Genomic DNA, 12,500 nt, shown 5'->3' with positions numbered 1-12,500 from the left:
CTCGCCACGGTGGAAATAATGGAATAATAAATAAATATCAGAAAGTGTTTCTCAGCTTAACGACCTGCAGGAGAGATTGCGGTTGCTATGGCGATGGGTTAATTCATGCAGAGCACGGCTGAGGTGTTGATGGGAAGGTGTCGCATGCATTAGGAGAGCATCACCGTCCCCGTGGCTTTAATTAGAGACATGTTCCTGTCGTTAGGAGGCTCGTCACAGACGAAAACCTCTCTTAAAGAGGTCCTATTCTAGTTCCTGTGGTGTGTTTCAGTGCATGTAAACGGCCTGCAAAGGCTAAAATCCCAAAGTTCCGGAACCCCGTGACATCATTTTGGAGCACTGGCGCTGCTGCTATTGGCTAGCGCTCTAACGCATTGTAGGTGATAGGCTGAGGGGGCGGGACATCTCTAATCACGTTGACCAGTCACAACAGAGGCGACCAGCTAACCAATCAGAGCAGACTGGGCTCTGGTTTCAGACAGAGGGTGAAAAGAGGAGCTGCAGCACAGGCAGTCTGGAGACATGCCCCAGAGTGGGGTCAAGGTTAGGCGTTTAAAAATGGACGATGCTTTCTTTATTCCCTCCTATCAGTAGTGTTCTGCAGGCAGACCTATAGAAACTCTGATGCAATGACTGTGAGCATTGCTTCTTGTTCACGAGAGGGCGCTTTGCTCCCTGATGTTTGATTTATGTGAGCTGCTCCGACGCAACGTTCCTCTGACGTTCCTCTAATGTTCCTCTAACGTTCCTCTGACGTTCCTCTGACTCTGACGTTCCTCTGACTCTGACGTTCCTCTGACTCTGACGTTCCTCTGACTCTGACGTTCCTCTGACTCTGACGTTCCTCTAACGTTCCTCTGACTCTGACGTTCCTCTGACGTTCCTCTGACTCTGACGTTCCTCTGACTCTGACGTTCCTCTAACGTTCCTCTGACTCTGACGTTCCTCTAACGTTCCTCTGACTCTGACGTTCCTCTGACGTTCCTCTGACTCTGACGTTCCTCTGACGTTCCTCTGACGTTCCTCTGACTCTGACGTTCCTCTGACGTTCTTCTGACTCTGACATTCCTCTGACTCTGACGTTCCTCTTGATGTTCCTCTGACTCTGATGTTCCTCTGACGTTCCTCTGACGTTCCTCTTGATGTTCCTCTGACTCTGATGTTCCTCTGACGTTCCTCTGACGTTCCTCTTGATGTTCCTCTGACTCTGACGTTCCTCTGACGTTCCTCTTGACGTTCCTCTTGACGTTCCTCTTGACGTTCCTCTGACGTTCCTCTTGACGTTCCTCTTGACGTTCTTCTGACTCTGACGTTCCTCTTGACGTTCCTCTTACGTTCCTCTGACTGACGTTCCTCTGACGTTCCTCTTGATGTTCCTCTGACTCTGACGTTCCTCTGACTCTGATGTTCCTCTTGATGTTCCTCTGACTCTGACGTTCCTCTGACTCTGACGTTCCTCTTGATGTTCCTCTGACGTTCCTCTGACTCTGACGTTCCTCTGACGTTCCTCTTGATGTTCCTCTGACGTTCCTCTTGATGTTCCTCTGACATTCCTCTGACTCTGACGTTCCTCTGACTCTGACGTTCCTCTTGATGTTCCTCTGATGTTCCTCTTGATGTTCCTCTGACGTTCCTCTGACTCTGACGTTCCTCTTGATGTTCCTCTGATGTTCCTCTGACTCTGACGTTCCTCTTGATGTTCCTCTGATGTTCCTCTTGATGTTCCTCTGACGTTCCTCTGACTCTGACGTTCCTCTTGATGTTCCTCTGACGTTCCTCTTGATGTTCCTCTGACATTCCTCTGACTCTGACGTTCCTCTGACTCTGACGTTCCTCTTGATGTTCCTCTGACGTTCCTCTGACCTGACGTTCCTCTTGATGTTCCTCTGACTCTGACGTTCCTCTTGATGTTCCTCTGATGTTCCTCTTGATGTTCCTCTGATGTTCCTCTGACTCTGATGTTCCTCTGACGTTCCTCTTGACTGTTCCTCTGACGTTCCTCTGACGTTCCTCTGACTCTGACGTTCCTCTTGATGTTCCTCTGACGTTCCTCTGACTCTGACGTTCCTCTTGATGTTCCTCTGACTCTGACGTTCCTCTTGATGTTCCTCTGACATTCCTCTTGACGTTCCTCTGACATTCCTCTGATGTTCCTCTTGACGTTCCTCTTGATGTTCCTCTGACGTTCCTCTGACTCTGACGTTCCTCTTGATGTTCCTCTGACTCTGACGTTCCTCTTGATGTTCCTCTGACATTCCTCTTGATGTTCCTCTGACTCTGACGTTCCTCTGACGTTCCTCTTGATGTTCCTCTGACGTTCCTCTGACGTTCCTCTGACTCTGACGTTCCTCTTGATGTTCCTCTGACGTTCCTCTGACTCTGACGTTCCTCTTGATGTTCCTCTGACTCTGACGTTCCTCTTGATGTTCCTCTGATGTTCCTCTTGATGTTCCTCTGACGTTCCTCTGACTCTGACGTTCCTCTTGATGTTCCTCTGAAGGTTCCTCAGTCCGGAGATGAAGAGTGTCTGTGAGCTGTTGGCGCTGCAGCTCTTCATGTCAGACTTCCTCGAACATCTGAGGAACGTCTCCAGAGAGGCGGTGTTCCTGCTGCAGATGTATCTGTGTTTTAGTGCAGTGACTCACCCTCGCAGCAGCTCTGACCACTCTCCTGATCTCTCAGCGCTGCAGCCGAAACAGATCCAGGCTTTCTAATGCTTTTCTGTGTACCTTAGTGCAGAGAAATAGACCAGACAGTACATCTGTGCTTTACCCGAGTCATATTGTATTGATGGCTTATTTGCTTTCATGTTCATTTGATATAAGCCTGATCCGAGGACTTTTAGCTGCTTTTAATTTAACTATCTCTAGCTCTGAGTTTTGATGAATGCAGCATCTCTCACTAGTTCAATTGTTTCAACCCTGAGGACTGCATTTCCCATAATGCAACTCCCTCACAGAATTTTGGCACTTGTGGTTGTCAAAAGGAAATGACTCTTCCTTGTGATTCCCTTTTTTATATCTTCCACATGAGCATCCCTTAAGAGAAACAGCTCTTTACTGTTCTGTGTTGGAGCGCTAGTGTTACGCATTGATGTCACTGGAAGAAGAAAAGGTGCTGAAGAAAGTGAGGTGTGTTTCCCCCTCTACTCCTCCAGTTGTTCCTCCTGTGGAGCTGCTCCTCATGCGCTACATGGCGCTCGTGTCCCCTGACTCATCTCAAAGCCTCCCTTCTTCACAGTTTATCACAGCTGAAGCATTAAGGGTTTATTCAGCTTTCAAAGCCTCTCCACAGACCTTGAGCTTTTCTATAGCTCTCTGTCTTTGTTATTCCTCTTGAACAGACAGCGCTGCAGTACCAAGCACTCACTCGACAACAACAACAACAAAAACTACAACAGTTAGCAGCACATTTACAAAGTGAATGTAAGTCCATTAACTTCCTCTGGAAACTCTTCCCTCTTTTCTCTGAGTCCACAGCAGCTCTGATGAGTAATGGATCTAGTGGCTCTGGATCGGGGGGAACAGATTCACTGGTCCCACCATCTCCCAGTATGACGGGGGCCTTGCATTATGGTTAAGAGTGTCACTGCTTGCTCCTCAAAGGCAGAATAAACCCTCTGCAGCGACAGCATCTACCTCAGAGCTAGAGTTTTGTGACTCGAAATAATCAACATGCATGAGGAGGCTTTCCTCTGCAGCCCCCCCCCCTATTGAACCACATGAAGTGTGTGTGTGTGTGTGTGTGTGTGAGATCGATGTGAATGCATTGTCTCGGCTCTGCGTCCGTGTATTAGATTAAACCTGATCCTCTCTTTTCATTTGACTCGTCTCCAGAGTCCTCCTCCTCCTCCTCCTCCTCCTCCTCCTCCTCCTCCTCCTCCTCCTCCTGCTGCTGCTGCTGCTGCAGACACTTAAAGCTGACCACACAAATCTGTATCCCTTTACCTCACCCCTCTCCTCCCCCATGTGTTGGAATAATGGATCATTTAGCCCTGACCAGACTGAGGTTCAGGTTCATTTAGAGCAGCTGATCAGCAGGAGTCTGCTCACACACACAGAGGATTTACAGAGTTGGAACTCATAAAGGTCTATTTCCTTATTTATTGAGTAGTTAAAGCCCTTTGTTCTTTCTGATTTTACTGTGATTATGTGAAGCTGTGAGGGCTAAAGGAGATACATGGGTTTATACATTTTCCATCTATATATTATCTGTAAACCTCTGTGGGATGCCTGCAGACGGTTGGATCCATCAACCATCACCTTGTGATGTGAGCTGGGTCTCAGTTTCTGCAGGGTAAAGAGCGCTCCTCTTCCTAAACACAATGAAATATGCATCCCGTTTCCTCCTGACACAGGGCAGACTGTAGAGGCTGGGAACTATAAAAGTTGCAGTTGTAGAGGAAGTTTCTGTTTTGTGGATGTGCTCTCGATGTCTCCTCTGTGTCGATTAATCACAACTAAACAAACCCTCTGTCAGGCTGTTGATGCATGAAGGAGAAAGGGTAGAAGTGCTTCACGCTCTCTCTAAGTCAGTTTCTTTGTCTGGTGGTTCTGCTTTCAGTGTTTGGATTGCAGAGATGATGCAGAAAACCAGCCTCAGAATTTCCAGGCTACATAACAAACACACACAGTGCTGCATTCAGGGACTGCCAACAGTGACCATGCTCTGTGATGAAGTGCCTGCTAAGGCATGAGTGGTGCTGCGTGACGTCACAGCGCTCTTACTCAACACCTGACAGACGCTTCTCTCCCGTCAGGTTCTGCAGGAACTCTGTGTTTCTGTTTGCAGCCTGGCCTTAATTACACACGAAACAGTGGTGCATTTAGGGGTAGTATCACTGCCAGTAATTACCATGCTCTGTGGGGGATGAAATGCCTGCATCAGAGCTGCGTAATAGAGCTCTTACTCAACCTTTCTCCCGTCAGATTCTGCAGAAACTCTTCCCGTTATTTCTTCCTCTTCATGTGGGAAGTCTAACCAACTTTTCATCCTGTGATAGATGAGGCTTTGCCCCCCGCTCCCCCTGCACGTCAGGTCCAAGGTCCTGTTAAAGATAAATGGCTGCGTGTGCGGCTGATGCATCATGGGTAATGCAGAGGCTGCACAGATATTCAATAACAGTTTGCTGTTGGGAGGAGATTCTGCCTCCATACGCTCTGAAAGAAGGATGTGTTTGGTGTTTTGTGGAACTTTTATTTTGAAAGCATGTAAGGAAATGAGAGGTGCATTAAAAACCTCCAAACGGACCCAAAACCAGGGACGACTTTTAGTGGAAACAAGTGAAAAGATGGCGCTTTCTGACTGAAACAACCTGCTGCTGTAGAGACGGATCCTCACAGGGAGGTGCAGAGTGTTTGCTCCTCTCTCTTATTGAGGGCACCACTTTCACCTAACAGGAGCACTGCGTGGAGCCCTGTAATAAATGCCGTCTGAAAATGTTGATTAAAAACAGGAATTCAGTTTAAAAGCTGCACCATAGACTTCCACTGAATGAAACTGCTTCACTCTTCCTGTTGTGACCTTAAGTGTGTGTGTGACCCTCTCTTGTGACTTTACTGGATATAGTTGACCCTAAATATCTAACTTATAGTGTTTGCTGCAGACTTTCTTTAAAATCTGCTTCCAGGCTCTCTCTCTCTCTCTGTTTTCACATTAAAGTGAATATCTTTGGATATTTAAAGACATCACCTGTGACTTTGAGGAACTGGGATGCACATTGTTCAATATTTCCTGACATAATCTGTGGGTTGGCTCAGATTTAAATGCATGTTTGTGTCTTGAGGCGTTCACGCTGCTCGCACCGCCTTAAAAACTCTTGATTTGTGTTTCGTTACGGCCAATATATCCAGCTTTCTGCTCTGCGTAATATGGAAAAATCAAGATAGATACTGGAGAACCAGATCCTCCATAGAAGTGTTCTGCAGAGCTCAGATTAATGCATTCAAACACACACTCTTCACCTGTAGAGCAGCAGCTCACATACACACACACACAGATTACACTGAACTAATTTCACGCTGAGTGTTGACTCTGCTTCTCTTTATTTCCACTCGACTCGCCTCTGCCTTTTCTCCTCTATTGTTGAGAGAGAAAGGGGGAGACAAAAAGAGGGGTGGGGGGGTTAATGCTGACGGCGGGGTTGTAATCCATTGTGTTGCCTGGCTACTGCATAATGCAGGATCGTGGACATAAAACGCTGCTTCACGGATTGGGGGGGGCTCTCACATGTCAGTAATGATTACACAGACTTTGTCCTCAAACATTATTCAGTGAATCGTTTAGAGGCGCTGGCTTTCTTTGGGTTATTTTGCATTCTTTTTTATGTTAAATAGTCCATTTTAAAGCCTTTAAATCCTTAAAAAACGAATATCTGCAACCGTTTAAACGTAATGAATGGTCCTGTTACTGAACCAAGCAATGCACTCATTCTTCCAGCTGTTATCGGACTTTAAGCTGATCACATTTAACACACCACGCAGCAGTTAGGGTTGATTGAGTAAATAAAGAGTAATATTCAACCATCGAAATGATGTTTTCTGGCTGAAATGTTGGTACGTGTTGATGGTTAAAACAAGAAGCATGTTCCTTCACCTTCAACACACACACACACACACACACACACCCTTCAACAAGTGTGTAATGTGTTGCAGCCTGACGCTGCCCTCATTAACGAGGCTGAAGTAGGGTATGGTCTCAAGGGGTCTCTAAAGGCACCGTGAGTTTAATTCTGTCCTATAAAACAGTTTCGTATAACAGAGGTGTGTGTGTGTGTGTGTGTGTGTGTGTGTTAATAAATCAGGAGGCTTCCTCTCAGGGTTTACAGGTGATTTGTTATTTGGATTATTGCTCAGTTGAATAAAAACATCCTGTTGTTGTTGTTGTTGTTTGGGGAACACAGCTGAACTCTGTGCAGGTGTCTGCTCTTTAATAAAAAGTCTTCCTCAAACAGCTGTGCATAGTGACGAAGAGGAAGATGAAATCTGTTTAGACCACAGAGGTGTCGTCTCGTGTTGGGACTGAATAAACTGAAGTGAATACCTGTCTGTCTGGATCACCTGAGCTCATCCTCTTCATCACTCTCTGACCTGTCTGTCTGGATCACCTGAGCTCATCCTCTTCATCACTCTCTGACCTGTCTGTCTGGATCACCTGAGCTCATCCTCTTCATCACTCTCTGACCTGTCTGTCTGGATCACCTGAGCTCATCCTCTTCATCACTCTCTGACCTGTCTGTCTGGATCAGCTGAGCTCATCCTCTTCATCACTCTCTGACCTGTCTGTCTGGATCACCTGAGCTCACCCTCTTCATCACTCTCTGACCTGTCTGTCTGGATCAGCTGAGCTCATCCTCTTCATCACTCTCTGACCTGTCTGTCTGGATCACCTGAGCTCACCCTCTTCATCACTCTCTGACCTGTCTGTCTGGATCACCTGAGCTCACCCTCTTCATCACTCTCTGACCTGTCTGTGTTCTTAATAAAGAGACAACAATACGTGAGATGTCTCTGCTGTTCTGTAGTCTAGACGTGTGTGTGTGTGTGTGTGTGTGTGTGTGTGTGTGTGTGTGTGTGTGTGTGTGTGTGTGTGTGTGTGTGTGTGTGTGTGTGTGTGTGTGTGTGTGTGTGTGTGTGTGTGTGTGTGTGTGTGTGTGTGTGTGTGTGTGTGTGTGTGTGTGTGTGTGTGTGTGTGTGTGTGTGTGTGTGTGTGTGTGTGTGTGTGTGTGTGTGTGTGTGTGTGTGTGTGTGTGTGCGCCAGACGTACCTGAGTCAGAGGAACGACCGTCTGTCTGCTTTTTCCCCTGAACACACACTGTTGTGCTGTTTGTGTCTGTGTTTCATCTCCAGACATTCCCAGGAATCCTGGTGTGTGTGTGTGTGTGTGTGTTGCTGCAGCAGGTCTCTGAGTTCAGCTGGGTGTAACCGGGGTAACTCAGTTGGTATGTCAGTCTGTTTTTCTGACAGCTTTGTGTATGAACCTGTTTTGAGAGAGAGGGTCAATGTGTTTAAGAGTTTACCTCTCAGATATTCTATACATAAATGTCCATAATCCTTAAAATTGGGAATAAACTCTAGTCCTGAGCTCAGTGACATCACTATGGAACATTCGCGCTGCTCCTATTGGCTGGTCTTCCAACACATTGTACCTGATAGGCTAAGGGGCGGGTTTAATGTTTAGTGATACTGCTTTTTGAACCAGTTGATACAGTTTAACTGACATTTAAAGATGTAGGTTACTCAGATTAATGACTCCTCTCCCCCCCCCCCCCAGCGCTACAATGCTACTGCGACCGCTGCAGTGCTAACTCCAGCTGCACCACAGACGGCGTCTGCTTCGTGGCGATCCGGCAGGCGGGCAGCCGCCTCACCACGGAGCAGCGGCAGTGCGTCCATGAGAACGAGCTGATCCCCCGGGACCGGCCCTTCATCTGCGCCCCCTCTGTCAAGCAGGACACCGGCATCTACCCCAAGTGCTGCACCACGGACTACTGCAACAAGGAGCCCGACCTCATCCCCGGTACACACTCAGGGTGACATATGGGGTTAAAGGGAGTCTTGATGGGACAGTTTGTAACCCCTCCCTCTCTCTGCAGTCCCCACAGTGCGGACCCCCCCTCTGGGCCCCGTGGCCCTCGCTGCAGTGATAGCCGGCCCGGTGTGTGTGCTCTGTCTGCTGCTGGTGCTCGCCTTCTACGTCTGCCACAGCCACCGGGTGGCCGGGGGGGCCGGGGCCCATCACCACCACCACCACAGGGTCCCCAACGAGGAAGACCCCTCCATGGACCACCCCTTCATCACCGTGGGAACCACACTCAAGGACCTGATCTACGACATGACCACCTCGGGATCTGGATCAGGTGGTGTGTGTGTGTGTGTGTGTGTGTGTGTGTGTGTGTGTGTGTGTGTGTGTGTGTGTGTGTGTGTGTGTGTGTGTGTGTGTGTGTGTGTGTGTGTGTGTGTGTGTGTGTGTGTGTGTGTGTGTGTGTGTGTGTGTGTGTGTGTGTGTGTGTGTGTGTGTGTGTGTGTGTGTGTGTGTGTGTGTGTGTGTGTGTGTGTGTGTGTTATATGATGAGCCTTATAGTGAAATATAAATAACATTGTGCAAAGCGTGACGTGTTCTCTGCTGCCTCAGAAGCATCTTTCTCTCCCGGCGTGTCCTTGAGTTTTTGTGTAGAGTCCACTCGCCGCTCTGAATGCATATTAAAAACGTAGAGGGTCAAGGGGAGCCGGCTCTCTCCAGAGCTCTTATGATGGAGAGTCCTAAATATTCAGGTTAAAGAGTGTGTGGAGGAGTGAGCATCCTCTGGAGAAATGGCACTTTTCCACCTTTTTAAATCTCTGGAGAAGGATGAGGAGGACTGGGCGATGTGTTCAGATGTTATCGTGATATTTCTGATATTTTTCTGTGAATACGTTTGCATTTTCTGACATGTAGAGGCCACTTGTTCTCGTGCAAAGTGCAGATAAAATACATTTGAAACCGAAAAAGAAACCTGAGGAAATGAACCACAGGAGCCATAATGAACTTATCATGTACCTGCAGCTGCACACATCTAAAAGAAGAGTCAGCTAACACACACACACACACACACTGCTGGCAGAGCTTCTCTTCACGTAGGCATGAATTAGCTGCTCTCTGAGAGACTGGCACCTCGACTCGCTGCCAGCAGAGACTTGGACTCAGTTTCTACATATTTACACATATTGCACAATGTGTGCCGTTACTGTATGTGTGTGTGTGTTCCTCTGCTGAGTCAGAGTGTGTGTTGAAATCAGGATTCTGTTGTTTCCTCATCAGCTCTGAGTATCTGACAGTGGCTCTTGCAGCAGCGTAATTGATTTCCTGAGCTCTCACCGTGGCCAGGGTGCTTCCCAGGATCAGATATATTCACCGTCAGTGTTCAGCAGGTGTCTTTAGAGGCCTTAGGCGACTAATTATTTGCAGTAAATGTGCATTTCTCTCTGAGCAGAAAACGTTTATCTCCACTGAAGTTAGATCTGTTGGAGGTGAAGTCACTTTATCACTCCGTGGATTAAATTACTGACCCCCCCTCTCTGTCTGACGGCTCTGTATCCTGCAGAGAGGGGTTAATATGCAGTAGGATGATTCCCCGCCACCTTAGGATGTTTAAAGTTATATACTGAAGTGTTCCTGGTGGTTTTAACCCCCTGTCTCTGCAGGCCTGCCGCTGCTGGTGCAGAGGACCATCGCCCGGACCATCATCCTGCAGGAGAGCATCGGGAAGGGCCGCTTCGGGGAGGTGTGGCGGGGGAAATGGAGGGGGGAGGAGGTGGCCGTGAAGATCTTCTCCTCCAGAGAGGAGCGGTCCTGGTTCAGAGAGGCCGAGATCTACCAGACCGTCATGCTGCGGCACGAGAACATCCTGGGCTTTATCGCTGCCGACAACAAAGGTGAGAGGAGAAGCATCCGGAAACAGGACGGGTACCAATTAACCTCGTTGACCTCAGGAGAGAAAGACAGGTGAGCCTTCAGCTGGGATCAGAGCGAAGACTGGAGACAGTGAGAGGGAGGAACAGCTCCCTGTGAAGGCCACACACACACACACTCACACTCACACTCACACACACACACACAGCTCAGTACAGTGTGCTTCTGTCTATATGAAGGATATCATGGATTTATAGCAGAGCAGATTCATACATCTACATTCACCTGTTTAACTGTGTGTGTGTGTGTGTGTGTGTGTGTGTGTGTGTGTGTGTGTGTGTGTGTGTGTGTGTGTGTGTGTGTGTGTGTGTGTGTGTGTGTGTGTGTGTGTGTGTGTGTGTGTGTGTGTGTGTGTGTGTGTGTGTGTGTGTGTGTGTGTGTGTGTGTGTGTGTGTGTGTGTGTGTGTGTGTGTGTGTGTGTGTGTGTGTAGATAACGGCACGTGGACTCAGCTTTGGCTGGTCTCAGATTACCATGAGCACGGCTCTCTGTTCGACTATCTGAACCGCTACACCGTCACCGTGGAGGGGATGATCAAACTGTCCCTGTCCACCGCCAGCGGACTTGCCCACCTGCACATGGAGATCGTAGGGACGCAAGGTTAGACACACACACACACACACACACATCCCAAGTTCTGGTTCTGGTTCTGAACGGGTGCCCTGTGTGTAGGGAAGCCGGCCATCGCCCACAGAGACCTGAAGTCCAAGAATATCCTGGTGAAGAAGAACGGGACGTGTTGCATCGCTGACCTCGGCCTCGCCGTCCGCCATGACTCGGCCACCGACACCATCGACATCGCCCCCAACCACCGGGTTGGCACCAAGAGGTGGGTCTCCATCCATTGTCCTCTGTGTCCTGTATTCCTTCCTCCCCGTCTCGTTCAGTTTCCCTGCTTCTCTCCTCCATTATTCCCATAACAGAGGTCTGCGGTTCAAACCCTCTCCAGCAGAAGTCCTTTCTCTGAGACAGCGTGCATATTTCATAACGTGCACAGGAGAGCAGAACATTCAGAACATAAAGAGATGTTTTACTGCTGCATGGTCCTCTTACTCAGCACTAATGAGCTTTTATTCAGATACAGAGGTTTCTGACAAACGCTCTTCTAGAGAAGGTCTTTCTGTAACAGCTTAGCTAACACGCACAAAGGAGGACAGAATATAGAGAATAAAGTAACCCATTTTTACCGCTCGTATTTTATCACAAGATGTCCCTAATGAGCTGCTGTAGTTAGAAATGCTTTAAAAGCAAAAAATCCTAAAATAAGTGAAGTTTCTTCTAAAGAGTGAAAGCTGCCCTCAACAATATGTATGCTGCTTTCCTCTTCTTTATTTCTGACTAAAAAGAGAAGGTCCTTGATGTCCTCCTCTGAATGAGAGACTTCAGAACACACACACAGAGACTCAATCATTCCAGGAGAGGACCTTGATTTCCTGTCTGAAAGAAGCAACAACAAGTAGAACAAAAACAAACACATCTTTCAACGAGACTTTTTTTTTTGACAGACCTCTGATCCCTCTCTGATCCCTCTCTGTTTCCTCTCTGTTTCCTCTCTGATCCCTCTTTGTTTCCTCTCTTATCCCTCTCTGATCCCTCTCTGTTTCCTCTCTGATCCCTCTCTGTTTCCTCTCTGATCCCTCTCTGATCCCTCTCTGTTTCCTCTCTGTTTCCTCTCTGATCCCTCTCTGTTTCCTCTCTGATCCCTCTCTGATCCCTCTCTGATCCCTCTCTGTTTCCTCTCTGATCCCTCTCTGATCCCTCTCTGATCCCTCTCTGATCCCTCTCTGATCCCTCTCTGTTTCCTCTCTGATCCCTCTCTGATCCCTCTCTGATCCCTCTCTGTTTCCTCTCTGTTTCCTCTCTGATCCCTCTCTGTTTCCTCTCTGATCCCTCTCTGATCCCTCTCTGATCCCTCTCTGTTTCCTCTCTGATCCCTCTCTGTTTCCTCTCTGATCCCTCTCTGTTTCCTCTCTGATCCCTCTCTGTTTCCTCTCTGTTTCCTCTCTGTTTCCTCTCTGTTTCCTCTCTGATCCCTCTCTGATCCCTCTCTGT

General features: G+C 48.1%; 1 protein-coding gene across 1 annotated transcript in view; it reads left to right on the top strand.

Moving 5' to 3' along the window:
- Positions 1–12,500, top strand: part of tgfbr1b (transforming growth factor, beta receptor 1 b) — a 29,767-nt gene that overhangs the window by 7,816 nt on the left and 9,451 nt on the right. The window contains exons 2-6 of the mRNA XM_063912542.1: positions 8,272–8,517; positions 8,594–8,857; positions 10,182–10,412; positions 10,881–11,048; positions 11,121–11,277. Of these exons, the coding sequence (XP_063768612.1) occupies positions 8,272–8,517; positions 8,594–8,857; positions 10,182–10,412; positions 10,881–11,048; positions 11,121–11,277 (1,066 nt within the window). The remainder of the gene's footprint in view (positions 1–8,271; positions 8,518–8,593; positions 8,858–10,181; positions 10,413–10,880; positions 11,049–11,120; positions 11,278–12,500) is intronic.

This window comes from Eleginops maclovinus, chromosome 21 (assembly GCF_036324505.1).
Source record: "Eleginops maclovinus isolate JMC-PN-2008 ecotype Puerto Natales chromosome 21, JC_Emac_rtc_rv5, whole genome shotgun sequence".
Classification (NCBI taxonomy): domain Eukaryota; kingdom Metazoa; phylum Chordata; class Actinopteri; order Perciformes; family Eleginopidae; genus Eleginops; species Eleginops maclovinus.
Note: the sequence above shows the minus strand (reverse complement) of the source record. Positions and strands in the feature narration are given on the sequence as shown.